This window comes from Danio rerio, chromosome 11 (genome assembly GCF_052040795.2).
Source record: "Danio rerio strain M-AB ecotype USA chromosome 11, GRCz13ab, whole genome shotgun sequence".
NCBI lineage: Eukaryota > Metazoa > Chordata > Actinopteri > Cypriniformes > Danionidae > Danio > Danio rerio.
This window is the reverse complement of record NC_141031.1, coordinates 2,089,935-2,117,752: the sequence shown is the minus strand read 5'-3', so window position 1 is coordinate 2,117,752 and position 27,818 is coordinate 2,089,935. Positions and strand designations below refer to the sequence as shown.

Sequence of the window (27,818 nt, the reverse complement as noted above, 5' to 3'; positions counted from 1 at the left end):
GGCATAAGTGTCTTTTTTGTTATTAGAAATTCATCTGAAAGCTTTATTCATAATTTTTGTATTGATGCAATGAACGTAACGCAGTGTCCTAACTACACCCAACGTAACATACATGCATTAAAACCTTTTTTTTCATGACGGTCATGACTTCAGGTGACCAAAATTCAATGTCTAGAAAGCATCAAAGGACAACGTTATTTTGACGTTAAGTGGAGTTTAGTTTTAAACTAATTTCGAGAGGAGCATGTGCTCATGATTTACCCAGCTGGTCCACATTAACTAATTATGATCCTACAATCAAAGGATCCCAAATCACTAAATATATCCTCATTTCCTTTCTACAACTATCTTCGTCTGGAAGAAACCCCCCTCCTCCCCTTCTTCCTCCTTTATCCAGAATGGGCGGCACGGTGGCCCAGTGACTAGCACTGTTGCCTCACAGCAAAAATACCAATGATGTTGGGTCCTCGCTGAGCCATCTGGTATTTCTGTGTGGAGTTTGCATGTTCTCCCCGTGTCCGCGTGGGTTTCCCCCGGGTTCCCCGGTTTCCTCCCACCATCCAAATGTGCTCTATATTATAGATAAAACAAGCCTAAACCTTTTTTATAATGTCTTACTCTCAGGAAGTTCGCCTTGGCCTCAGCAACGGGGGAGTTTGAGATAGACCTGAGCACAATCTCCACTCGCCCTGCAAAAGGGGGGAGCCCTGGGCTCGAGGATCCCTTGAGCTCAGGGCTCTCTCCCGAGACAGCATGCCAAACAAGCTATGTATAAATCATGAGCTAAGTGTGAACTCTTGAAATAACGACATCAGAAAACATTGATGTTTGGTTGATTTTAGGTTGTGTTGGAAAATTAACAAAATCCAACATTTGGCCAACATCTTAAACCAACGTCATATTGACTTCAAATACTGACGTTTATCCGTCAGGCATGGCAACCAAAATCCAACGTCTGATAGACCAATGTCCACACACGTCCACACAACGTCCACACAACGTCAAGCTGTAACATCATTAGACGTTGATATTTGGTTGATTTCAGGTTGTATTGTTCATTCTTCAGGCATGGCAACCAAAATCCAACATCTGATAGACATCATAGTGGAAACGTCCACACAACGTCAAGCTGTAACATCATTAGATGTTGATATTTGGTTGATTTTAGGTTGTGTTGTCTGTTCGTCAGGTATGGCAACCAAAATCCAACATCTGATAGACATCATAGTGGTAATGTCCACACAATGTCAATCTGTAACATTAGACGTTGATATTTGGTTGATTTTAGGTTGGACGTTGGCGTCGACCTGACATTGGGTTCCGACGTCAAACCTGACTTTCATTTCCAAACAAAATGCAACGTCCCTATGACATTAGGGTACAATGTCAATCTGACGTCCTATGCCAGCAGGGACAACATCTACTATGACAATGATCACTTCAGGTACTGATTATGTGCTTAATTCATACTATTAGTGTGAGTTTGAACACCATTTTACTTGGTATTTATTCTACTAAAAGCAGCAGCAGAAAGTTCACCTCAGATCTGGAAGATGAAAGTCAGAACTGAGCTTTTAATAATCTCAAAAAGGTTATGAATTAATTATATTATAACCCCGACCATTTCGTCAGGATTGATTGGATCAACTAGTCTTTTTAAAAAATAAATTTAAGCAGTAAAACTGAAAATACACAACACTTTGTATTTGCTGCCATTCACTGCTCAGAAAGTACATTAGTATCTGGATGCAGCCTTTATAATGCAGGCGGAGATTGCATCTCTCAGAGATGCAGTAACAGACACATTGCACTTAATGGAGCTAGTGACATCACGGTTAGGGGCGGGGTTAGGTGAGCACATTAAAAAGTATTGGATGCAGCTCAGACTGCATTTGCACATTTAACTCATGGCCGTGACATTGCTTTAAAATTTCTTTTTAAATCTGAAGAACGAATTTGATCTAAAACAATGCAAAAATATCCAATTATCACTCAATAGTAAAATGTAGGTGCCTGAATAGTGCTTTTATCAACATCCTGGGTTTCATGACCCTTTAAATGTTTCTGTTGTGTCGCATCGCTTGATGCAGACAAATTGCTTGTTGCTGGAATTCTGTGGCGTCGCATGTAGTTAGGACACAGTGTAAGACTCAACATAAATCACTATTTGAATTATTCATTACAATATAATGAAAAAGAAAACGCAATATAAATAAATAAATCAGGTTTTGGAAGTTAACAATAGCTTCATTTTCAACCACGACTGATAAATCTTTTGCAAGTTACGTTATATAAGGGTATAACGTTTTAAGTCTCATCCTGTACAGTATATGCTTACGTCGAAATGATCTATTAACATTAGTTTAGCTTATTTAAATAACAATACCAATATAGCGGAATTTCCAACATGTCATTGTTAAAAAATTTAGGTTACATTTAGCCTATTTCAAATTAAAACAGAAGATGTGTAGATTTATTTATTTTACTAACATAACAATTGGGTGCCTACAAATTGCATCTTTTTAAAGCTGCCATATTTATTTTAGCAAGGAGTAAAATCTTTGGTTTAGGTCATCGATTTCAACATTCAGTGATGATGATCTTTGGTATGCTTTTCTTAGAGAAACAACCCTCCTAAAATGAAGTTTTATCATTTCTGAGCATAAAAACTTTCCTATTATATTATATTTTTTAGATTTTTGTTGTGGAGAAAGTGTTTTTTTCTGTTAGTTTGGCTGAAATAATAATAAAATGTGTTATATATTTAATAATAAAAATGTATATAAATAGTACAAATATTTTGACGCTGAAAGGATTGGTTTGTGCACACCACTGCTCATATTTGCTGAGATGTTCGGCTCATATCAGACACATTACTCTAGAGTTCTAGCATTAAACACATGACTGTATTATTGCTTTCAAAACTTAATCAATAACATCTCTAGATCCCAGAGGAAGATGTATTTCAGCTTTTAAAATGTGTTTTTCTTTTTAAAAAATGTGTGTGAAAATGCAGGCATGATCTGACCCATGAGAAGTGAGTGTGTAGATCAGCTTTGGTCCTCGATTTGCCCTGAGTGAAAGATTAGATTTATTGAATTTGATTCTTTATGATGAGCTAACGTTATCAAAACCTAAATGTTCATTTTTCAATTAGAAATATTGATTTAAACATTTGATGTTTATAATCTGCTAATGCCCAGATAGCTAAAGTCTACATATTTATGAACGTATACACTGTAAAAAAAAAAAAAAAAAAAAAAAAGTATCCATAAATTAACAGGTTTTCATATTTTGTGATTCATTTTTTTTTCATTTATTTATGCTTTTGAATTGCATTATGGGACTTTGATCTTTGCTCCAACAACTTTTAATGTTGAAAATTTTGAAAAAAAAAATGGACTTTTATTAACATCTTAATAATTTGGAGTGATGTGTCATGGTGTAAATTACAGTACAAAAAACCTGGTAATAAACTGCGAGTACTTTCTGTTGTTTTACAAACTTAATTCTTATACATTACTTATAATACAAAATATAGGGCCCATCATACACCTGTCGCAATAAGGGGCAAGATGTGTTTGGCGTGTTTTATTGCTATTTTCAGACCAGCGCAACTGTCATTTTGACGTTTTGCATCAAGTTGTTAAAATAGCAAATCCATTTGCGCCATGGGTGTGCCAGTCTAAAAAGGTGTGTTAAGGCGCATTGTTGGGGGAGGGTGAGTTTATTCATGACAATCTGCAATTGTATATTATTATTATTTATGGTCCCACTTTATATTAAGTGACCTTAACTAATATGTACTTACATAGGAACTAATAGTTTGTTACAATGTACTTATTGTGTAAATACATGTATTTACTGTGTAATTATGCTTGATTAAATACATGTATGTAATTACATCTGTATTTACCTTTTGTAATTACATTTGTAAATACACTACTGACCATCCCTTACACCTTAACCCACCCTAAACCTACCCATACCACCAAACCTGTCCATAACCCAACCCCTATTCCAACCCAAAAGCACCACAAGTGTTCTCAAATACATTATAAACACAGTAAGTACATTGTATTTATTTTTTTGATGTAAGTACATAGCAGTTAGGGACACTTAATATAAAGTGGGACCTTATTTATTATATGCATATTTACATTTGTTTTGATAAAAACAAGTTTAGATTTGTCCGCCTGTGAGGTTTTGGAGACGTCTTCATCACCATATGGGGAATAAGAACAGGACGTGTGCTCGGATATATTAGTCTTTTGACCACACTTCATTATTATTGTTCATTTATTTGTTTTCTGGAGATTAGAACTGAATTTAGAAATAGTTTTGAAACAAATCTTTGCGCTTAAGAAACTAAATATATATGTCGGCTGATGGATGTCTTCAGTGGAGCGAGTTTCCACCTTTTCCTCACTCCATCAAAGTAAAGGAGTAAAGTAAAGATAAAGTAAAAAGGCTGAATGGAGGAGGCTCGTTCTTTATCCTCGCGCTGCAGATGCTCTGTTTAACGGTTTTCTCGCTAGCGAATGGTTCAGTTTTTCCACTTACTAAGTCTACCATGTAAATAATAAATGCACCATGGCACGACGCAACTAGCTCTTAAAGAGAATGGGAGACGAGGCTCTGATCGGTTTAATGCAGGTTATGCTCAAAACACACCCAGAACTCATAAAGAGAATAAGCTCAATCCTGTTAGACCATGCGCCCAGGCACAGAATGTATTTCTCCGTCCATAAAATAGCAGGATTCGGACACACCCCTAATGCTTTGCACCATGCACTTTAGACTTTGCGCCTAGATCATTAAAATAAAGCCCATAGTTCCAAACTATTAAAATGTCCACACTATGTCCAAAACTGTAAGGTGGAATTTTTAATATCAAAAGTTGACATATTAGAGGTAAAAGTCCCACAATGCAATTCACAACCGTAAATAAACACAAAATCTAGAAAATGTTAATTAATATATATTTTTACAGTCTAAGATTGTAGACTCTAACATGGACGTTTAATAAAAGGCATGGCATCATTAATATAAAACAAAAACACTGGAAAAAAAGCGCAGAGTTGTTGAAAAGTATGAATACACATGATAAAACATAGCACACAACGCAAACATCAAGAGTACAAAGTAACATTCTGCAGTAAATGTGTGTGTAGTCCACTGAGCTGAATTGGCCACTCATGTGATTGATTGTGTGTGTGTTTCTCATTGATAGTTCTGATGTTGTGTCAACATGCAGTCATGTTTCCCTTAGAGGACAAATGATTTTGGGATGCTTTCTCAAACATCTCCAAATGAAGTACAAAATATGCATATAACAAGTAACTTCCAGATATGGCACCGATGGCTTTACTTTCTCAGGTCTTGCACTGTCCGTTTCTCACTTTGAGAAACACTGAATTATTAGTGTTGGTGTGTTCCTAAAGTCTTATATGTGATATTATTTTTAATGCTTTTGAATAAGTTGAGGTATGGTAGCTTATTTCTACTGTGGAATAAAAAAGTATATATATATATATATATATATATATATATATATATATATATATATATATATATATATATATATATATATATATATATATATATATATATAATTAGAAAAGGTAATTGCAACCTTTACATATGTCCTAATTATAAATTAGTCTATGTATGATCGCAAGTTTACATCTTGCAAAAGCAGGTTTTAAATTTAACGTTTACATTTTCGCACAGAACTCTGAGCTTTCATCTTTTCGCAGAATTAAAATTTTGTCACAATTATGATCTTTCTTTAGAATTTACTATATTGCATCTCTCACTTTTAATATCACAATGTTTTAGATATTTATCATTTGCACATTAGTTTCTTTTTCCATAATTGTGACTTATTGATTTACAATCATGACTGCATGAAATGCAAAAGTGAATTCTGAATCTGAAAGAAATGTTTTGAAAAAAACATAACTGTGACGAAGTTGATGAAAAGATGAGATGAAAAGTTGCAAATACATTGTATTATTTTTAATAGGGATGCACCGATACCATTTTTAAAGACCAAGTATGAATACCGATATTTTTCTTGTGCTGATCAATATTAATACCTTTTTGGGTGATATGGCAGTTTTCCAAGTAAGACTCAGTGACCAGTTATTTTAAGACAGCTTATTTGTAATATTGAAAAAGGACCTCAATTTCAGGGCTGATACCGATTGGTACCATTATGGTTACCATTATCGGTACCATTATCAGTATTAATATTGATACCATGATCGGTACCATTATCCCATTATTGATACTATTATCGGTACCATTGTCTCAACTATTATCAATACTATTATCAGCACCATTATCAGTACCATTATCGGTACTATTATTGATAACATTATCTGTACCATTATCAACATTATTATCGATACCATTATCGGTACCATTATTGTTACTATTATCGGTACTATTATCGGTACCATTATCAGTATTATTAACAATACCATTATCTGTACTATTATCCCACCTATTGCTACCATTATTGGTACTATTATCCCATTATCGGTTCCATTATTATTACCATTATGAGTACTATTATCGATACAATGATCGGTACTATTATCGATAACAATATCCCATTATTGGTACTATTATTGATAACATTATCGGTACTATTATCGGTACCATTACTGATACTATGATCCGTACCATTATCGGTACCATTATCTCATTATCTGTTCCATTATCCCATTTATTGCTACCATTATTGGTACTATTATCCCATTATCTGTACCATTATTAGTACTATTATCAGTACTATTATTGATACTATTATTGGTACTATTATTTATACCAATATCCCATTATTGGTACTATGATTGATACCATTATCAGTACCATTATCTGTACCATTATCGGTGCCATTATTGGTACTATGATCGGTACCATTATCGGTACCATTATCCCATTATTGGCATTGGTGCATCCCTAATTATGATAATATTTTTTATTCTACAGCAAACGTCCATACTGATGGAAACTAGATGTGCAAAGTTGTGTATGTTTATCCTATCCTCTTCGTCTGAATGCTAATGTTTGTCTTCTCGGATCATATGTGTGTGAAACTCAGTGTTGTCCGCAGTTTTCTGCTTGTCTACATACGGTCCTCCATTGGTCACTGTGCTCTTCCTGATGAGCTCTTTCTGGCTCCGGCCGAGTCCAGCTCTTCATCCTCACTGTCTGCTGCTCGCTCCCGGCCCTCCTCCGCACACTCATCCTCCTCTTCGTCTTCATCCTCCTCCTCCTCGTCCCGCTCACGTTTGATGTTCGGCGCCGGGACGACGGCGGCGGCACCGGAGTCATTAGAGTCGCTGCTGTCCTCAAAAATCTCCGGATTCTCCAGCATCTCTCTGATCAGAGGAGGCATTGGGCCCGGGATCTCCATCTTCAGGGTGATGGCACGCTCCGCTCCTAAAAACACACACACACACACGTGTTTGTTTTTGTGAATTGTGGGGACATTACATACAGCTAAAGTCAAAATTTTTCACCCTCCTGTTAATATTTTTTCTTTTTCAAATGTTTCCCAAATGATGTTGAACAGAGCAAGGATTTTTTTTTTTTGTCTAATTTGTTTAATTTTGGCTAGAATAAAAGCTGTTTTAAGGTCTACAGAACAAACCATCATTATACAATGACTTGCCTAATTACCCTAACTTGCCTAGTTAACCTAGTTAAGCCTTTAAATGTCACTTTAAGCTGAATTCTAGTGTCTTAAAAATAATCTAGTAAAATATTATGTGCTGTTATCATGACAAAAATAAAAGAAATTAGTTTTATCAGTTATTACTTTTATTAATTAGTTATAAAAATGAGTAATTATTAGTTATTAAAATTATTGTATTCAGAAATGTGCTAAAAAAATATTTCCGTTAAACAGAAATTGGGGAAAAAATTTACTGGAGGGCTAATAAATCAGGAGGGCAAATAGTTCTGACTTCACCTGTAGGTTTCCATTGTTTTTATACTGTATAAACTGTACGTAGTTAATTTTGTGCCGCCTTCAAAGGCTGCTCACCTTTAGTGCTGATGCCCCGCAGGTCGGTGACTTTCATCAGCATTCGGGGGAACATGTGAGGTTTGTTGGGACGGCGGCGGCGAGCGTAGATCTTCAGCGCCTCCAGCAGCGGCTCCTGCAGCTGATCCACACGGTGAGGCTCCTCCAGGTCCATACGGTCTGTGCAATTAAAACAGTCATACAAACACCTTAATGTATTGCATATCAAATATTGCATTATATAGAATACTACAACTGCAATATTTGTCAATATCACACAGCTATAAACAGTGTTGGGGGTAATGCGAGTTTGTTACCTTTTCTAAGTAGCACGTAAGATAATGCATTACTTAAAACTAATTGTTAAATTAAACTTACTAAAAAATTAAGTGATAACACGTGAGTTACTTTTGTAAAAATGTATTGCAAGTTACTTCTTAGTTTAATTAATTAGCTTTTAAAAAATAAGTTGCGAAATTAAAATTAACTCAAGACGCAAAAGTAACCCAATAGTAATTACTTTACATTACTTATCATAAAAAGGAACTAAATAATATGGTATTGCATTACTTTCAAAAGTACACAATACTAACATAAGTACAAAGATCTTTCCCAGCAGGCACAGAATGTCAACATGATGTCAGATTGATGTTGTACACCTAATGTTATGGGGGACGTTGCATTTTGTTTGGAAATGAAAATCGTGTTGGCGTCAGAACTCAACATCAGGCCGATGTCAATGTTCAACGTCCAATCTAAAATCAACCAAATATCAACGTCCAATGATGTTACAAGCTTGACATTGTGTGGATGTTACCACTATGATGTCTATCAGATGTTTGATTTTGGTTGCCATACCTGACGAATAAAGAGCACAACCTAAAACCAACCTAAAATCAGCGTCATTTGATGTCATTATTGGACTTCAGACTAACGTTGTGCTTAGACACTGGCTAGACTAGTGTTGGGCAAACTTGATCCTCGAGGGCCGGTGTCCCTGCAGAGTTTTGTTCCAACACTAATCAAACACACCTGAACAAACTAATCAATGTCTTCAAGATCACTTGAACTCTATATGGAGGTCTGTTTGAATAGGGTTGGAGCTAAACTATGCAGGGCACTGACCCTCCAGGATCAAGTTTGCCCAACACTAGTCTAGCCAGTGTCTAAGCACAACGTTATTCTGAAGTCCAATAATGACATCAAATGACGCTGATTTTAGGTTGGTTTTAGGAGCTGGGGGATGGGGTTATCCCTTATATCCACATCCCAGAGTATGACACTGTACTTTTTTTGTGAAATAAGTTCATTTAAGTGCAGGAGTATAGATGCGTCAGTACCTCCACAGATGAGGCAGATGGCGCTGAGGAGGCCCGTCTCTGTGTCATCCATCTCCAGAGGCAGGAGCTGCCCGGCGAACGCAAACACCAGGTCTGTGAGCGGCCCGAAGCCGGCGTTGTGCATCTGTGTCCTATTGAGGGTCAGTCCGTCTGAAAACGTCATGGTGTCCTGCTCAGGAGTGTAGCGAGTGCAGATCCGCAACATCTGCAGGAAACATTCAAACAATCATTAACAGTGCACTGTTGATTTAACTACTTCCATTACATCTTTTATTAAATGGATATATTTATTACAATAATATTTTAGTCACCGAGCATCTTTAGAAACAGAAAGATATATATGCTCTTGAATTTTGCTCTTTTAAATTTTTTTATTTGATATTTTTCCCTAAAAATACATTTGGGTGGCGATGCAGTGGCGCAGTAGGTAGTGCTGTCGCCTCACAGCAAGAAGGTCGCTAGTTTAAGCCTCAGCTGGGTCAGCTGGTGTTTGTGGAGTTTGCATGTTCTCCTCGTGTTGGTGTGGGTTTCCTCCGAGTGCTCCCCCTCAGTCCAAAGACATGCGGTACAGGTGAATTGGGTAAGCTAAATTGTCTGTACTGTATGTATGTGTGTGAATGAGTGTGTATGGGTTTCCCAGAGATGGGTTACGGCTGGAAGGGCATCCGCTATGTAAAACATATGCTGGATAAGTTGGCGGTTCATTCTGTTGGGGCGACCCCAGATTAATAAAGGGACGAAGCCGAAAAGAAAATGAATGAATGAACACATTTGGGTGTTCTCATTTTGGACCATTATCAAAAGCTATTTTGTATGATAAGCTCCAGATTTGGGCGACGCAGTGGCGCAGTAGGTAGTGCTGTCGCCTCACAGCAAGAAGGTCGCTGGTTCGAACCTCAGCTCAGTTGGCGTTTCTGTGTGGAGTTTGCATGTTCTCCCTGCCTTCGAGTGGGTTTCCTCCGGGTGCTCCGGTTTCCCCCACAGTACAAAGACATGCGCTACAGGTGATTTATAAAGATTTATTTATGCAATTATTTAAACATAAATGTTAATTTAAAGTCATTAGTAATATAAATTAATTCTTAGGTATTTAAATATGTAATTTAAAGTATAAATAATTAGAATTCATATATCATAAACAAGGCGACATGGTGGCTCAGTAGTTAGCACTGTTGCCTTACAGCAAGAAGGTTGCTGATTCGAGTCCCAGCTGGGTCAGTTGGCTTTTCTGTTTGGAGTTTGCATGTTCTCCCTGTGTTCGTCTGGGTTTTCACCACAGTCTAAAGACATGTGGTAAAGGTCAATTGAATAAGCTATATTGGCTGTAGTATATGTGTGTGAATGTGTGTGTGGATGTTGCCCAGAAATGGGTTGCAGCTGGAAAGGAATTCGCTGCGAACCGCCAACTAGCTGGATAAGTTGGCGGTTCATTCCGCTGTGGCGACCCCGGATTAATAAAGGGACTAAGCTTTCAAGAAAATGAATGAATGAATGAAGCTCCAGATTTGGCTTCAGTACTGTCTAATCTAATGCTCAAATATAATATTGAACAGCTTCCTATAGAAAATATTAATGCAAATGAGAGATTTGTGAGGGGTGTACTCTATGCTTGGCATAATGTAGGTGTTGTTGTATTTACCAGTATATCGAGGCAGGCAGATTTGAGTAAGGTGATCTGGTCTGCGATAGTGAGCGAAGTAAATCCTGGCAGACGTTTGGCGAACTCCACTATCTTTATAATGCACTTTGTGGAGAGCTCACTGAATTTATCCCACAGTCCCAGATCCAGCTGAACCCTGTGGTCGGCACTAGAGTTCTGAAACACAGAGGAAAACACAACGACATACACTTCTGCACACAACTGAACAGAAATCTGGCAATCTTTAATGTCTGTGCATGTGTGTTGATGCTGACGGCTGCAAACTGTGAAAAATAAGGGAGCTGTGTGTGTGTGTGTGTGTGTGTGTGTGTGTGTGTGTGTGTGTTCTGCAGACTCACAGTTGTGTATTTCCCCAGCTGACAGAGCGAAGGGAAGGTTTCTCTGTGTGCTTTGCTGACTTTATTAACCAGTTCCTCCAGTTCGCCGCTCAGCTCGTAGCTTTCAGGCAGAACCACCTCCTCTTTTACATCCTTCTTCTTCTTATTCCTGTCGTTCCGCACCGCTAGAAGAACAACAACACTGAATGAAGACAACCACGAGTGCTCAAACACACACACATCAAATACAAAAGCACAAAAAGCTGAAACCCGAGCTGATCTGAGGTCAGTCATGGGGCAGAATGTCATTTTTAGTTATGTGTGGAAAACAGGTTACACACTAAGCGGCCACTTTATTAGGTACACCTTACTAGTAACTCGTTGGACCCCTTTTGCCTTCAGAACTGCTTTAACCCTTCGTGGCGTAGATTTCGCTTTATGTTGACATGATAGCATCACACAGTTGCTGCAGATTTGTCGGCTGCACATCCGTGATGCCAATCTCCCGTTCCACCACATCCCAAAGCTGCTCTATTGGATTGAGGCCAGTGACTGTGGTGGCCATTTAGGTACAGTGAACTCTGAACAGTGATGATTCACGCTTTATGACATGCATTATCCTGCTGGAAGTTGACATCAGTAGATGGAGACACTGTGCTCATAAAGGGATGGACATGGTCAGCAGCAATACTCAGGTAGGCTGTGGCGTTGACACGAAGATCAGTTGGTACTAATGAGTTACTGTCTCCTTTCCATCAGCTGGAACCAGTCACGTGACTTGGGTGTTTCGGATGATGCTTCGGTACAGTGTTTCGAAACACTTGTGCTTCGGGATCTCGACACTGTGTTGAAACGTCAGTTTCACGACAGCCATCCCTACCAGTCTGGCCATTCTCCTCTGACCTCTGGCATCAACAACACATTTGCGCACACAGAACTGCCGCTCACTGGATATTTCCTCTTTGTCGGAGCATTCTCTGTAAACCCTAGAGATGGTTGTGCGTGAAAATCCCAGTAGATCAGCAGTTTCTGAAATACTCAGAGCAGCCCGTCTGGCAGCAGCAACCATGACATGTTCAAAGTCACTTAAGCATCACCCCATTCTGATGCTCAGTTTGAGCTGCAGCAGATCGTCTTGACCATGTCTACATGCCTGAATGCTTGAGCTGCTGCCATGTGATTGGCTGATTAAATTTTTGCATTGCTAAGCAGTTGGACAGGTGTATCTAATGTGTTAATACAGTATACACTATTAGAGTTACAGTGGTTTCACCTTCTTTGGACATTCCGACCTCGAAGCACTTCTGCAGTCTGCAGTACTGGCAGCGGTTGCGCGTCACTTTGTTGATTTGGCAGTTTTTGTCTCTGTGACAGGTGTACACCATGTTCTTCTGGATACTGCGGCGGAAAAAACCCTATTGCAAATACCAGAGATAAAAACAGAAACACAAGTGCATTTAAATTCCTCATCCACACTGAAGGCTTTGATTTCGTTAAAATATGCTTTGTTTAATATTAGAGATGAGGTTTCTGCATTTCATCATCTTAGCCAGCAGAGGGCGATGTAGTTCTTAAAGAAATCAAAGCAATACTCTTGAGCTTGGTGGTTACACTGGGCTGGGAAATGCACGTGTAATCACATTCATTTAACAATCACAAGGTCATTCAAAGGGCTAGTTCATCCAAAACTAAAAATTCTGTCAAAATCTACCATTGACTTGTCAAAAATCTGTTTGTGTTTAATTCTGCAGAACACAAAAAAGATCACCTGTAAAATATCTGGAAAAACAATTAAAATGTCACAGGAGGGTTCATATTTTTGTCTTCAACTCTATATTATATAAGGTCAAATTGAATTTCCTATAGTATATTTGAGCTGTTTGGATTTTTACTATAAATGCGTTATCTTGGAGAGGTTTAAACGAGGAGTTTTTATATTCGTTCATTTCTTTAATGTAGAAATTTAATGTAGGTTTATTCGAGAAAAAGTTTTTAGAGATTTTATTGTAATATTTATGTTACACACACTTGAGGGTAATATTTTTAGCCCTCCTGTGCAATATTCATTTATTTTTAATTATTTCCCAAATGATGTTGAACAGATTGAGGAATTTTTCTCAGTATTTCCTATAATATTTTTTCTTCTAGAGAAAGTCTTATTTGTTTTATTTCGGCTAGAATAAAAGCAGCTATCAATTTTTTTAATGCCATTTTAAGGTCAATATTATTAGCCCCCTTAAGCAATATTAGTTTTGGATTGTCTCCAGAACAAACCACTGTTATACAAGGACTTGCCTAATAACCCTAACTTTACCCTAATTACCCTAGTTAAGCCTTTAAATGTCACTTTAAGCTGAATACTAGTGTCTTAATCAAATATTATGTGCTGTCATCATGGCAAAGTGCTCTGTAGACTAAAAAATCTTAAAGAGGCTAATAATATTGGACCTTAGCAGTTTTATGCCAGCCAAAAAAAAAAAAAAAACCGTCTTTCTCACTTGGAAAATATTTGGAAAAAGACATAAATTATCACAGGAGGGCGAATCATTTTATCTTCAACTGAATATATAATAATAATAAGTCTCACTACATTTCGAGAGCATCATTCTCTTTTATATGTGTTTGCATACCTTGCAGCCCTCACAAGAGCTGACTCCATAATGATATCCAGAAGATTTGTCCTGGCACACGAAGCAGGGTTTGTAGACCCGTGGAGGAGGAGGTGGAGAAGGAGAGCTGGGGATCATCTCTTCAGAACTGGTGCTCTGCGTCTCCACCGCTGCACAAATCAAACACACAAAAACACCACCAATCAGTACAAAAACACAACACAAACGCTGTCTCAAAATGCTCGAACTTTTTAAAGCAAGATGAATACTGACTGAGGGTTTCATCACTCATCAGATGAAAAAAAAGAAGATTCCTTAAGGATATCTATCTAGGGATGTGGTGGAACGGGAGATTGGCATCATGTATGTGCAGCCGACAAATCTGCAGCAACTGTGTGATGCTATCATGTCAATATGGAGCAAAATCTCTGAGGAATATTTCCAGTAGCTTGTTGAATCTACGCCACGAATGATTAATGCAGTTCTGAAGGCAAAAGGGGTACTAGTAAGGTGTACCTAATAAAGTGGCCAGTGAGTGTATGTGTTCATTACAACACCGTTAAGTTGTTTTTCAGTATTTATTTGGTGCTGTGCAAAGAACTGCACAAAACTTCTTCATCAATAACATGTCCCTTGAAATATCATTATTGTGAAAAGGAACCAACGTGGTTGCCATTATACTGCCTCCTAGTGTTCATTTCACTCATAAACTGCAGTCAAATGTACGCCAAAGTACTTTTTTTTTTTGCAGTTTCACAAAAACTAAACCACTTTGGCGCCTCAACATGTGTTCAGCTTTGCTGTCAAACACCCAAATGGTGCAACATTCATCCTGATCAACATCCTGGAAACCAGGAATACAACATAGCACGCTCTGCTCAGTTTACACACCAGCGTGTGAATGCAGCGCTATACGTCCACACTGGTTTACCTTTCACCTCCACGCTCCTGTTTCCTGCACCCTAAATTCCTCAGTCCTGGACCACTGGCTATTTTACTGGATCTCCAGTCTCAGGACGGCCTGTAAAGCCAGTCTGTGGCCTGTGAGTGGCCCGAAGGCCTGCCTGACCCATGCTTTATTGGCACCGAGTCTCCATTGACACCCACGGCAGCTGTCCTGCACCCCACGCTTGTTAAAAAGAACTGAGAAAAACAGGCGAAACCGGCCCTTCAGAGCTGGAGGTTTTACAGCCTGAATGGAGTGAATCCCCCAAATGTGCCCCTCATTCTGTCTGCGTTTAACAAGAGCGCACTGAGAGATGGTACTAGGAAGCCACACGTTTTATGCAACTCCAATTTGAAATGACATGTAACCACACTTTAACCTGATCACTTTATTTAGCGTTCATGTAAAACGCCAAGTTTCAATTCATCAATCAGGATGAAAACAAAGGAAGCACTGAGAACACAGAGGAAAAGTGTGAAAACTTTAAATGCGTTATTTTAATGCACGTTTCAGATGTTAAATCCACTAGGGGGTGCTGTCTACATTTTGCCAAATATGAAATAGACCATTCTAAAGGGCAAAATGGGCCCTTTAGAGCTGGAGGTTTTACAGCCTGAATAGAGTGAATCCCCCAAATGTGCCCCTCATTCTGTCAGCGTTTAACAAGAGAGGGTAGAGATGGGAACGCTCATAAAACCGGCATGAAGAATGTGTGAAGCTTTGACCTTGGCTTTGACAGCAACTTTGGCTCCGAAAGACATGAACGTGAACCGAGAGTCACACAAACACCAACAATGATCTGATGGCAGAAAAAAAACAGTGCATTGAGAATGCGACATTTGGCAGACGATGAAAGCATGAGCTGCTACTAAACAGCATCAGAATCTTGAGGTTCAGACAGTCAAAACCTAATTTATTTACTCTAAATTGATTTTTCTTTAAACTGATTATCTTATGACGTGACAAAACACAAAAAACTGTGATTAACTACGTGTTTGAAGGTCTCATACCTTTATATATATATATATATATATATATATATATATATATATATATATATATATATATATATATATATATATATATACATACAGTTGAAGTCAGAATCATTAGCCCCCTGTATATTTTTTCCCAATTGCTGTTTAATGGAGAGAAGATATTTTCTACACATTTCTAATTATAATACTTTTAACAACTCTAATAACTCTATAACTCTATAACTCTAATACTTTCTAATAACCAGTGCCATTTATTGGAATCTGTGGACATTTATTGCTATTTCTGCAGAGAATTTTTGTAAAAATCTGCGGATTTCTGCTAAATTATTTTGGAAGTATCATAACTAAAACCTTAATATATGAAATAAATCATAATATCTTTTCAACTTTTATTGTTTAAAATGCAAATTCAATTAGATTCACTTTATTTGGTAAACAAAGCAAGTCTCTCATATAATCTCTACTAAAAGACAGAAAATATGACTGTACAAACTGCATTGTACATAAATCAGATAAACATTTTAATATTAGTCCATAATATTAATGTAATTAATTTAAAAACTGAATAAATATAGATTTACACACATTTACTCAAGTAAAAAACAGAATTAATGAAGGCCTAAAAATCTGCAGAAATCTGTGGTAAATTTGCGGAATTCATGCGCGCGCAGAGTCTGGGTGGGCCTACTAATAACTGATTTATTTTATCTTTGCTATAATGACAGTAAATAATATTTGACTATTTTTCAAGACACTTTTATACAGCTTAAAGTAACATTTGAAGGCTTAACTAGTTTCAGTAGGTTAATTAGGCAGGTTAGGGTAATTAAGCAAGTAATTGTATAACAATGGTTTGTTCTGTAGACTATTGAAAAAAAAAAAACTTAAAGGGGCTAATAATTTTGTCCTTAAAATGGTCTTTAAAAAATTAAAAACTGCTCCAATTCTAGCTAAAATAAAAAACAAATAAGACTTTCTCCAAAGGAAAAAACATCATCAGACACACTGTGAAAATTTCTTTGCTCATTTGGAACATTTGGAAAAAAATTAAAAGGGGGGCTAATTCAACATTATATATATATATATATATATATATATATATATATATATATATATATATATATATATATATATATATATATATATATAATAAAGTTTCTTAGAACACAAAATTACCAATTATGCTTTGTGTGTATGCGCAAGGAGAATGCTTGAAGAAGAACTTCCGGTCGGCAGCTTATGCGTGTAAACCGTCACATTTGGACAGTTTTAATACGTATATATATATATATTTATTTTTTTTTCATAAACCAACTTAATAATTATTTAACTAATTGACAAACTAACCTTAATAACTAACTACTAACGAATGAACTAACTAACTAAATAAATAAATGGAATATGACCAATTCCTAACTGACTCATGGATTGTGGTATAATGTGAAACTTTTAATACAATAAAAGTGTCTTCACATACAGTAAAGGGCCCTATTATACACCCGGCGCAATAAGGCACAAGACGTGTTTGGGACGATTTGTAGGGGTTTTTTTTTGCGCCAAGTTGTTATAGCAAATCCATTTGTGCCACTTTGTGGACTCATCGGTGTGCTGGTCTATAAAGGAGGTGTGTTAAGGCGCATTGATTTTCCGTTTATTCATGACAATCAGCATCTGTATAATGTCATTATTATTATCAGTATTATTTATTATCTGCATATTTATATTTGTTTTAATAAAAACCAGTTTAGATGTGTCCAGCTGTGGGGTTTTGGAGGCGTCTGCATCATCATATGGGGCACAAGAACAGGACGTGTGTTTGGATGTAACTTTTTTGAGCACTCTTCATTATTATTGTTTATTTATTCCTTTGCTGGAGATCAGAACTGAATTTAGAAATAGTTTTGACACATCTTTGTGTTTAACAAACTAAATTAATTATGTGGGGTAATAGATGTGTTCAGTGGAGTGAGTTTCCACCATTTCCTCAGTAAAAAAAAGTACCAAAGTAAAGAAGTAAAGAGTAAAAGTAAAGAGAAAGTAAAAAGGCTGAATGGAGGAGGCTCGTTCTTTATCCTCGCGCTGCAGATGCTCTGTTTAACTGTTTTCTCACTAGTGAAGCGTTCAGGTTTTACACTTACAAAGTCAGCAAATAGTTAATTATGGGCTGATCAGACCAAACACGCTTTTTGCGTTGAGAGGCGCTTTTTTTGAATGGTTTACTAACAGTGGTGAGTGTTTTACACGCTAATTAAGCACCATGTGCGCCTCGCGTTTTACCCGCCTGCTGCGCCTTGCGTTTTTGCCCTTGTGCCGTGCGCTCGCAGTTGAAAAAATGACTCTGACCAAAAAAATAGTGTTACGTCACTTGCATCTTTTACACTCTCTGATCAAAGGAAAGCAGTGGCGGGGTTTCCATTGAAGTGCCTGCAGTGTTTGTGTTGTCAAGACGACTATGGAGACTTTTGAAGATGGAGGAGAGACCTGTGGTTATGCGGTGCTGTATGACTTCACAAATCTTCAATATGACAATATTAATAATTATTTAAATTATATTAATATCAACAGCAGCACTCTCGCACAATACCCAGCTGATCAAGTTGTTGCCTTGTGACATAAAAAAGCAACTGCAAGAACAAGACAGTGTGGTGCGCCTCGCATTTTTGGAACGTAAATGCGCGTTCGGTGTGATCGGCCCCTCAGGCAAGCTAGCCGAGTCATTGTATAACAGTGGTTTGTTCTGTAGACAATTGAAAACAAATATTGCTTAAAAGGGTTAATGGTATTGATTTTAAAATGATTTTAAAAACTTAAAAGCTGCTTTTATTCTAGCTGAAATAAAACAAATAAGACTTTCTCCAGAAGAAAAAACATACTGTGAAAAATTCCTGAATCTGTTCAACATCATTTGCAGGAGAATGCATGGTCAAAGCACACATTTATAAAAGTCCAACTCATTTTAACTTGACACAGTCTTAAAAAAACACTTGTCTGACGCGTGTGTGTACTGAAAGTACGTAAAGTGCCTTTCCTCCAGCACTCCGCAGTGTTTTGGGGTCAATCTCTGGCTTCTTCCTTTGGGTTTTGTGCTTCTGTCATGCATATCAAGCCTAGGTCTCTGGAATGCTGACAGACGCAGTTCTTACACGTAACGCGCAGTGAAACACAAGAACGCAACCCGATCACTGTGTTTATGTAGTAACTGAGGCTGAATTGGCTTTATGTGTTTATATGGCAGCAATGCTTGAGTGACGGAGAGCCGCTCTGAAAACATCAAGCGCTTTTGTGCTGGAGGAGTGGAAACCTGGCGCCAAAAACACAAATACTGACAGACACGAAGGGGAGAACGAGCATTTCTAGCTTTGTTATGTTTCACATCCCAAGCGAGTCTGTGATCGATCCTGAAGTACAGCAGATGAAGTGTGATGGAGAAGCAGTGAAGGAAATCAGCAGTGTCTTGACATTTGAAGGCTTAATTACCGTTCAGAACCAGAGTCAGACATGTACACGCTAAAAAAACAAACAAACACTGGGTTATTTTAACCAAAGGTTGGGTCAAATATCAACAAACCCAACTTGGTGTAATTTTTACAAATGAATTTTTTGAAAATGACTAACTACTAATAACTAAGTGTGTGGATATTTGACCCAATGTTGGGTTAAAGTGTGTAATAACACTCTGACAAATACTAATTATCAAAAGTGTACACTACATCAGGGTGCATTTAAAAAAAGATCATTAAACTTATGCTCACCAAGACTCTAAAAAAACACACTGGGTTGTCTAACCAAAGGTCGGGTTAAATACTGGCAAACTCAACTTTGGATAATTTTTTAAAACTGAATTCAAAAGACAATTTTTATCCCAATAATTAAGTTTGTTGATATTTGACCCAATGCTGGGTTAATGTGTATAATTACACTTATACGCTAGTTGTCAAAACTTTACATCAGTGTACATAAAAAATAATTAAAGAAGCCTTTTCTGCTCACCAAGACTGCATTTGCACTCTAAAGAGCACTGGGTTGGTTTTATAAAAGAACGGGTCAAATTTTGACAAACCCAACTTAATTTTTAATTTAAAACTAAAATGACACTTTTGAACCCGATAGCTACAGTAGGATTGTCTATATTTGACCTGATATTGGGTTAAAGCCTCAAATTATTTTAAAAGTGTATAATCATCCTCTGACATGATCAAACATTTGCATTAATACACATTTTAATAATTTTCTGCTCACCAAGACAGCATTTACACTCCAAAAAACACTGGGGTGTTTTAACCAAAGGTTGGGTCAAATATCCACAAACTCAATTATGAATAAATATTTTTAAATTAAACTCAAAAAACAATTTTTAACCCAATAATTCAGTTTGTGCATATTTGACCCAATGTTTGGTTAAAGTGTATAATCACACTCTGACATACACTAATTGTCAAAAGTTTACATAAAAAATAAAGGAAGGCTTTTCTGCTCACCGAGACTGCATTTACACTCTAGAAAACACTGGGTTGCTCTAACCAAAGGTTAAGTCAAATATAAACAAGCCCAACTATTTGGTAATTTTTTAAATTCAATTTTAAAATGACTCTTTTTAACCCTTTTCTCTCTCTGTCTTTTTAAGTGACAGTAAAATTGTCCATATTCGACCCAATATTGGGTCAATAAAATTTTTAAAAGTGTATTATAATCCTCTGACATACACTCATGATCAAAAGATTGCATCAATACACATTTTAATTCTGTTTTTAAAAGACGCCTTTTCTGCTCGCCAAGACGGCATTTACTCTATAAAAAAACACTGGGTTGTTTTAACCAAAGGTTGGGTCAAATATCGACTAACCCAATTATGGGTGAATATTTTTAAATAAAACTCAAAAGATACTTTTAAACCCGATAATTCATTTTGTGCATATTTGACCCAATGTTTGGTTAAAGTGTAATCACACTCTGACATACACTAATTGTCAAAAGTTTACATAAAAAATAAAGGAAGGCTTTTCTGCTCACCGAGACTGCATTAACTCTATTATTTGGTCATTTTTTCAATTAAATTTTAAATGACTCATAAAATTGTCAGAAAGTGACAGTAAAATGGTCCATATTCGACCCAATATTGGGTCAATAAAATTTTTAAAAGTGTATTATAATCCTCTGACATACACTCATGATCAAAAGATTGCATCAATACGCAATTTAATGCTGTTTTTAAAAGACGCCTTTTCTGCTCGCCAAGACGGCATTTAAAAATATTGACAAAACCAAACTATTGGTAAATATTTTTATTTAAATTTCACACACTCACACATACACGTACTCAGAGTTGTAATCTACCATTATGGGGACTTCCCCATTGGTGTAATTACTGTACAGACAGTATATTATCCTAAATCCAACCCTCACAGGACACAACCTGCACTCTTACATTTTCAAAATACTTCATTCTGTCTGATTTATGTGCCGTTTCCCTCATTGCATCCAAACTAATGTCCCCACAAGGTCAACATTTACTAGTACTGCTATACTTGTGGGGACATTTGGTCCACACATTGTGAAGAATACAAGATATGCACGCACACACACACACACACACACACACACACACACACACACACACACACACACACACACACACACACACAAACACACATAATGGCTTGCAGACTGGGAGATGAATGGCTCTTTCATTTCTTCTGCGTGGTTGTGTGTGTGTGTGTTTGTGTGTGTGTGTTTGTGTGTGTGTGTGTGTGTGTGTGTGTGTGTGTGTGTGTGTGTGTGTGTGTGTGTGTGTGTGTGTGTGTGTGTGTGTGTGTGTGTGTGTGGATTGGACTGCATGATTAAACCACAAACCTAAAAGCTATTCAAGGCATTCATAGAGCGGCTCATAATGTTTTGCATTAAAAAGTGGAGCAAAGGCACATCATAAACAGATTTTAGGTGAACACAAAGCATTTAATAAAGAAGAATACAGCATGTGATCCTCTCTATGACACAGATGAACACACTGTCAAAATGTATGTTAATCACAGTTGCCTATATCTTTTCTGGTTCTGACTTGCATTATGGGATGTTGATCTCTGCTCTGTTTACTTTTAATGCTGAAAATTCAACTCTACAGTTTAACCAAGGGGACTTTTTAAAAAAAACATTTATTTGTGATGATTTTCTCAAGCTTTAACAAAACATTTTGTACATTTAAGGTTGTAACTTTCCCCCCATTTTTGAACATTGCCGCCAAAATAAATTAGCAAACAAATAAAATTAAAATACAATTACAACAGGAATAAATAAAAGTATTAACCAAGGGGACCTTTATTGACATTTTAATAGGTTGAAATAATAATATAATGTATAAGAGATAATATGTAGAGATATAAGTCTGTAAAATAACAGAAAATGCACTGGCTGTTTATTACAGGGTTTTGGTAGCATCGTATACAACACCAATACAGCACTTTACACTATTACAAATGTTCATAAAAGTTATTTTTTTTATTTTAAAGGGATAGAAGTTTTTTAAAGAATTATCAAGTTTATATAAAGCAAATCTAAAGCAAAAATAAGCAAAAAAATAATAATAAAAAGATGAATCACAAAACACTGTGGATATTTTGACAGTGCAGATGAATAATAGCTGCATATGACCACAGTATTTTTAGTCAAATGCTGACGCAATCAGTTTTACAGGCTTTCTCCATGTTGTTAGATTTTATAACGTCTCACCAACATTCAACTTGAAGCCTTACTGAGAAATTTAACACGCTGGGTCAATTCAGGTTCACTTCCAAAAGCTTGCACATCGGACACGGCTGCTAATGCTGTAAACGCCAAGCCTTTCTGAACAACTGATAGTAAACTGAAGCAAACAGCTTCAAGCAGCTTTAATTTCAGAGTAAATGATTACAAAATTTTACGTTTTGGGTGAAACTTTTCTTAAAATAACCCACACTGTAAAAAGTACAGTATTTGTTAATTACAGCTGCAGCATTTAGTGAATTTTTCAGTTTATTTCCATTTGTGAATTGCATTATGGGATGTTGATCTCAGCTCTGATGACTGTTGATATTAAAAATTCAACCCTGCAGTTTAACAAAGTGCCTTTTATTGACATTTAATAATATCCGACTGTCCATGTTAATGCAAATTTCAGCCAATCACATGGCAGCAGCTCAATGCATGTAGACATGGTCAAGACGATCTGCTGCAGTTCAAAGTGAGCATCAGAATGGGGGAGAAAGGGGATTTAAGAGAATTTGAACATGGCATGGTTGTTGCTGCCAGATGGGCTGGTCTGAGTATTTCAGAAACTGCTGATCTACTGGGATCTTCATGCACAACTATCTCTAGGGTTTACAGAGAATGCTCTGAAATAGAGGTAATATCCAGTGAGCGGCAGTTCTGTGGGCACAAATGCCTTGCTGATGCCAGAGGTCAGAGGAGAATGGCCAGAATGGTTCCAGCTAATAGAAAGGCAACAGTAACTCAAATAAGCACTCGCTACAACCGAGCTCTGCAGAAGAGCATCTCTGAACACACAACATCTCCTGATGGCTACTTCCACCAGGATAACACAACATAAAGCTCAATCATCTCAGACTGGTTTCTTGAACATGTCAATGAGTTCACTGTACTCAAATGGCCTCCATAGTCACTAGATGTCAATCCAATAGAGCACCTTTGGGATATGGTGGAAAAGGAGATGTATGTATATCATGGATGTGCAGCCGACAAATCTGCAGCAAATGTGTGATGCTATCATGTCAATATGGAGCAAAATCTCTCTCTGAAGGCAAAAGGGGGATCAACACGATACTAGTAAGGTGTACCTAAGGCTGGCGAGTGTAAGTCTGTAAAATAACAGAAAATGCACCAGGCAACTTATTATAAGGTATTTGTAGCGTAATATACAACACCAACCTAGACAATATGGCTGACTTATAGTTACTTCTTCAAACATTTTAACGTTAAAATTTGTTGCAAGAAAAACTAAGTTCCCATTTTGCATATTAAAAGCAGAAATAAAATTAAAAACTTGAATCACAAAATGCAAAAAACTGCTAATTTACAGATTTTTTAAAGTGTATTATTATATATTGAATAAAAGATAGTTGAAACATAATTCCCTCTCTCTCTTTGACTTGTAAGAGCTGTTTGATGGCATGAGGGAGATCTCATGTTTCTTGTTAACCTTTCATTCCTTGGCACCGTATGAAAGACGATGATGCACAGAAATCAGGATATGATATTATTATGTTATTAAACAAATACTTCTGTGCTTTCATTATATCTTCTCCTCGTCTCTGATCCAGCTTGTAACTATTCTGGGCGATGTCTGGACATTTGTTCGATGAGCGGTTCTTGTGTTTATTGACTCCTTTAAAGGTCCAGATTTGAAAAAGAATTAAAAGTTCACAGGCTATCCTGCAAAGAAAAGATTTTTCTGTCTAAATATCTGAAAATTATTAAATCTAGAAGCATTTTCTAAACATGTAACAAATATGTTTTTGTCTTCAGAAACAAATAAGCCAAAATTAAATGAGTTTCTGCTTAAGACAAGGCAAAATCAATTTAATCTAAAACAGGTTTATTTTGCTCACACCACTGGCAGATTATTTAGCTTGTTTTAATGAAAATCTTGCTTAATTTTCACTGTTTTTGTCTAAAAATAAGACAATTTCTCTTATGTTGTCTAGAAAATGCTTTTTTTTTTTTTGTTATTTGTACTATAGAAATTCAATTTAATTCAATTCAGCTTTATTTGTATAGCGCTTTTACAATGTAGATTGTGTCAAAGCAGCTTCACATACAACCCAAGCTCATTCTGGAAACGTAGCCCCGCGGACGTTTCTGGAGACCGCGATTTACGTGGCCGGAGGTTTTTTTTCGAGCGAACGATGCGGGGCGGTGTGGCGCCGCTCCGCTCCTCCTCTTCGCGCTCGCCGGCCGACGGCTCGCCTCCGAGTGGAGGGCTTTCCCGATGCAACCAGTTTGTCCGCTTAGCTCACAGCGTTGCGTCAACGGAGTGGAGGCCCCAGAGGAGGAGCCGGCCGCGGGGACGACGACCGGGATCGAGTCCGGAGAACAGCGGTTCCGGAAATCAGGTAAGATGAAAAACAGAATCCAAAAAATAAGGGCGAGAACGCAGCGAGATCTGAAAACGCGGTCGAAATCTTTTGCATTTTTTTTTTCTTTCTGGATGGCTTTTGCAAACCGTGGCTTGGGTTTAGGGAAAGAGGAGGAGGAGGAGGAAGAGGATGGCGGCCAATCCGGCGGCTTTTCGTGCGAGAACAGCGAGGGCGCGAATGGCACGCGCTCCCTCGATGCGCCCGAGATGCGAAAAAGCGCGCACAGCGGCCTCTCGCGGATCCGCGAAAACAAAAAACGCTCGAATACGTACCTCCTGGGACGTATCTCAGGGTCCCCAGAAACATCCGCGGGGCTACGTTTCCACAATGAGCCTGGGTTGTTCACATAAATGGTCATAGTAACTGGAACAGTGTAGTTCAGTTTTTAGTGTTTAAGTTCAGTTTAGTTTAGCACAGTTCAGTGTGATTTAAATCATTACTGAGAGTTCAAACACTGAAGAGCAAATTCATCGATGCGTAGCTCTACCAATCCTCTACCAAGAAACAAGACAAAAACTTTACCCTTAAAACATGTGCGCTTTATAATTGCAGCAAACTGTTTGGAAGCATTAAAAGTGTACACGATGTCCAAAATCTTTACATGCCTTGACCCAGAGACTGTTAAGATGCATGCCACTGATGAGAAGATGACGGATGTTTACTGTATGATGATCGAAATGGCCTTGAACATCCAGCAGACACAAGATGTCAACACGATGTCAGAATTAAGTTGTACCCCAGTGTCATGGGGATGTTTATTCATTCATTCATTTTCTTGTCGTCTTAGTCCCTTTATTAATCCGGGGTCGCCACAGCGGAATGAACCGCCAACTTATCCAGCAAGTTTTTACGCAGCGGATGCCCATCCAGCCGCAACCCATCTCTGGGAAACACCCACACACACATTCACAGACACACTCATACACTACGGACAATTTAGCCTACCCAATTCACCTGTACCGCATGTCTTTGGAATGTGGGGGAAATCCACGCGAAGGCAGGGAGAACATGCAAACTCCACACAGAAACGCCAACTGAGCCGAGGCTCGAACCAGCAACCCAGCGACCTTCTTGCTGTGAGGCGACAGAACTACCTACTGCGCCACTGCTAGCCCTGTAATGGGGATGTTGCGTTTTGTTTTACCATGAAAATCATGGAAATGTCACGACTGTCAGTGACCACCTGAGGGCGCTGTAGTTCAATGGACACTGAGTGGAACAACAGCGCCCAAAAAGACTACATTTCCATACATTCTTTTGCGCACACACCCGGTCTGTCATCTACACTGATTTCAACCACAGCTGTCTCCAATCTCCGTTGATTACCTGGACTATATATTCAACCATTCCACCTCTGTTTGTTACTGCGTCGTTTGTCTTCCTTGTCGTTCTTGTCCCCAGTTCTAGTAAGTCTTGCATACCGAGTTTCTTGATCTTGTTCTTGTATTTTTTGCTAAAGTCTAGTTTGCAGAGTTATTGTTTCTGAGCCTTGCCTCCGTTTTAGTTTCTGGTTTTGTCGTTTGTTTGCTACTTTGTATTCTTATCACCTTGTTTGTTAAATAAATATCTGCACTTGGATCCGCACTTTTTTGTTTCTCTGTTTTGATCACGCTAAACGTGACAGGAAGTGTCAGCATGTGATGCCAAAATGACGTCGGATGTTTACTTGACATTGTTTTTTTGGTCACTTTCCAACAAAAGTCAATCAAATATCAACGTCATTTGATGTTGTTATTGAACAAATAACGCTGTTCTTAGATGCTGGCTAGACAATCTAATCTAATGTTAATGTCTGATGATGTTGTGTGCCTGCTGGGCAATAACTCGATGCACTACAGAATGTTACGTTTACACACACATGCACAAATGACATGTAAACTCATCAGCTTTATACTCACTACTCTTGAGTACTTTTGAAAGGGCTACTTTTTACTCCTACTTTGAGTAATATTTACAACAGGTACTTTTACTCTACTCACACTACATTTATAGGCAAGTAATGGTCCTTTTGCTTGATATTCAGTACTCTTTCCACCCCTGGTCTTTGTACAGCGACTGAGCTCGCAAGATGATTCCCTGCCCTGGCATGTCACCATCTTGAAAATAACACCGTCAAATATTTCAGCCTTGAAAAACAAAAAGCATAATGCTCGCGCATGTGGACTGAGCCGATTCTTGTTTTCACATTCACGACAGACACGCATAACAAAGGCCACAGTCTTCAGCGAGACTGAAAGCTGATTTAATCCTCTAACACACCGCGCTCCGGCTAAAGCAGCACCTGTGTGAAAGCACACACTAAAACATGCGCTAATACACACATGACTGCTGATGATGATGACGGCATATGAGCAGACTGAGAGAATCAACACAACTGAATATTACACACCAGTGAGTCCTGGAAAAGCATGTAAAAGTAACATCACTTGCCAAAAAACATATTGCAAAAGTATTTGTTTTAAACACCTTTTAAAGTAAAACCTAGCACTTTCTAGACTTACTCAAGAGTAGTGAGTAAGGCTTGGTTATATAGGGCAAAAATGCTATATTGCTCATTTATTTCCACATTGAACAATAACAAGAGCCTGGGAACGCCTTGGGATCCCCCCAGGAGGAGCTGGAGGAAGTGGGGAGAGGGAAGTCTGGGGTTCTCTCGTAAGACTGCTGCCCCCGCGACCCGGCCCCGGAAAAGCAGCAGAAAATGAATGAATGAATGAATGAATGAATGAATGAATGAATGAATGTATGCCACTCATTATATAACGCCAAAAGGACAATATAC

General features: G+C 37.7%; 2 protein-coding genes across 6 annotated transcripts in view; both read right to left on the bottom strand.

Annotated features, from left to right (window-relative positions):
* Positions 1-27,818, bottom strand: part of rbms2a (RNA binding motif, single stranded interacting protein 2a) — a 608,287-nt gene that overhangs the window by 397,889 nt on the left and 182,580 nt on the right. The gene's annotated exons all lie outside the window — the stretch shown is intronic.
* The window catches only part of rargb (retinoic acid receptor, gamma b), a 139,987-nt gene continuing 119,059 nt past the window's right edge, over positions 6,891-27,818 (bottom strand). For 3 of the 4 annotated variants that reach the window (XM_087271675.1, XM_087271674.1, XM_087271676.1), the window contains 7 exons: positions 13,989-14,137; positions 12,632-12,773; positions 11,380-11,543; positions 11,021-11,197; positions 9,382-9,586; positions 8,063-8,221; positions 6,904-7,455 (listed from right to left, as the gene is read on the bottom strand). In XM_087271675.1, coding sequence (XP_087127801.1) covers positions 7,160-7,455; positions 8,063-8,221; positions 9,382-9,586; positions 11,021-11,197; positions 11,380-11,543; positions 12,632-12,773; positions 13,989-14,137 — 1,292 coding nt within the window. In that variant the 3' untranslated portion in view covers positions 6,904-7,159. 4 annotated transcript variants of the gene reach the window in all.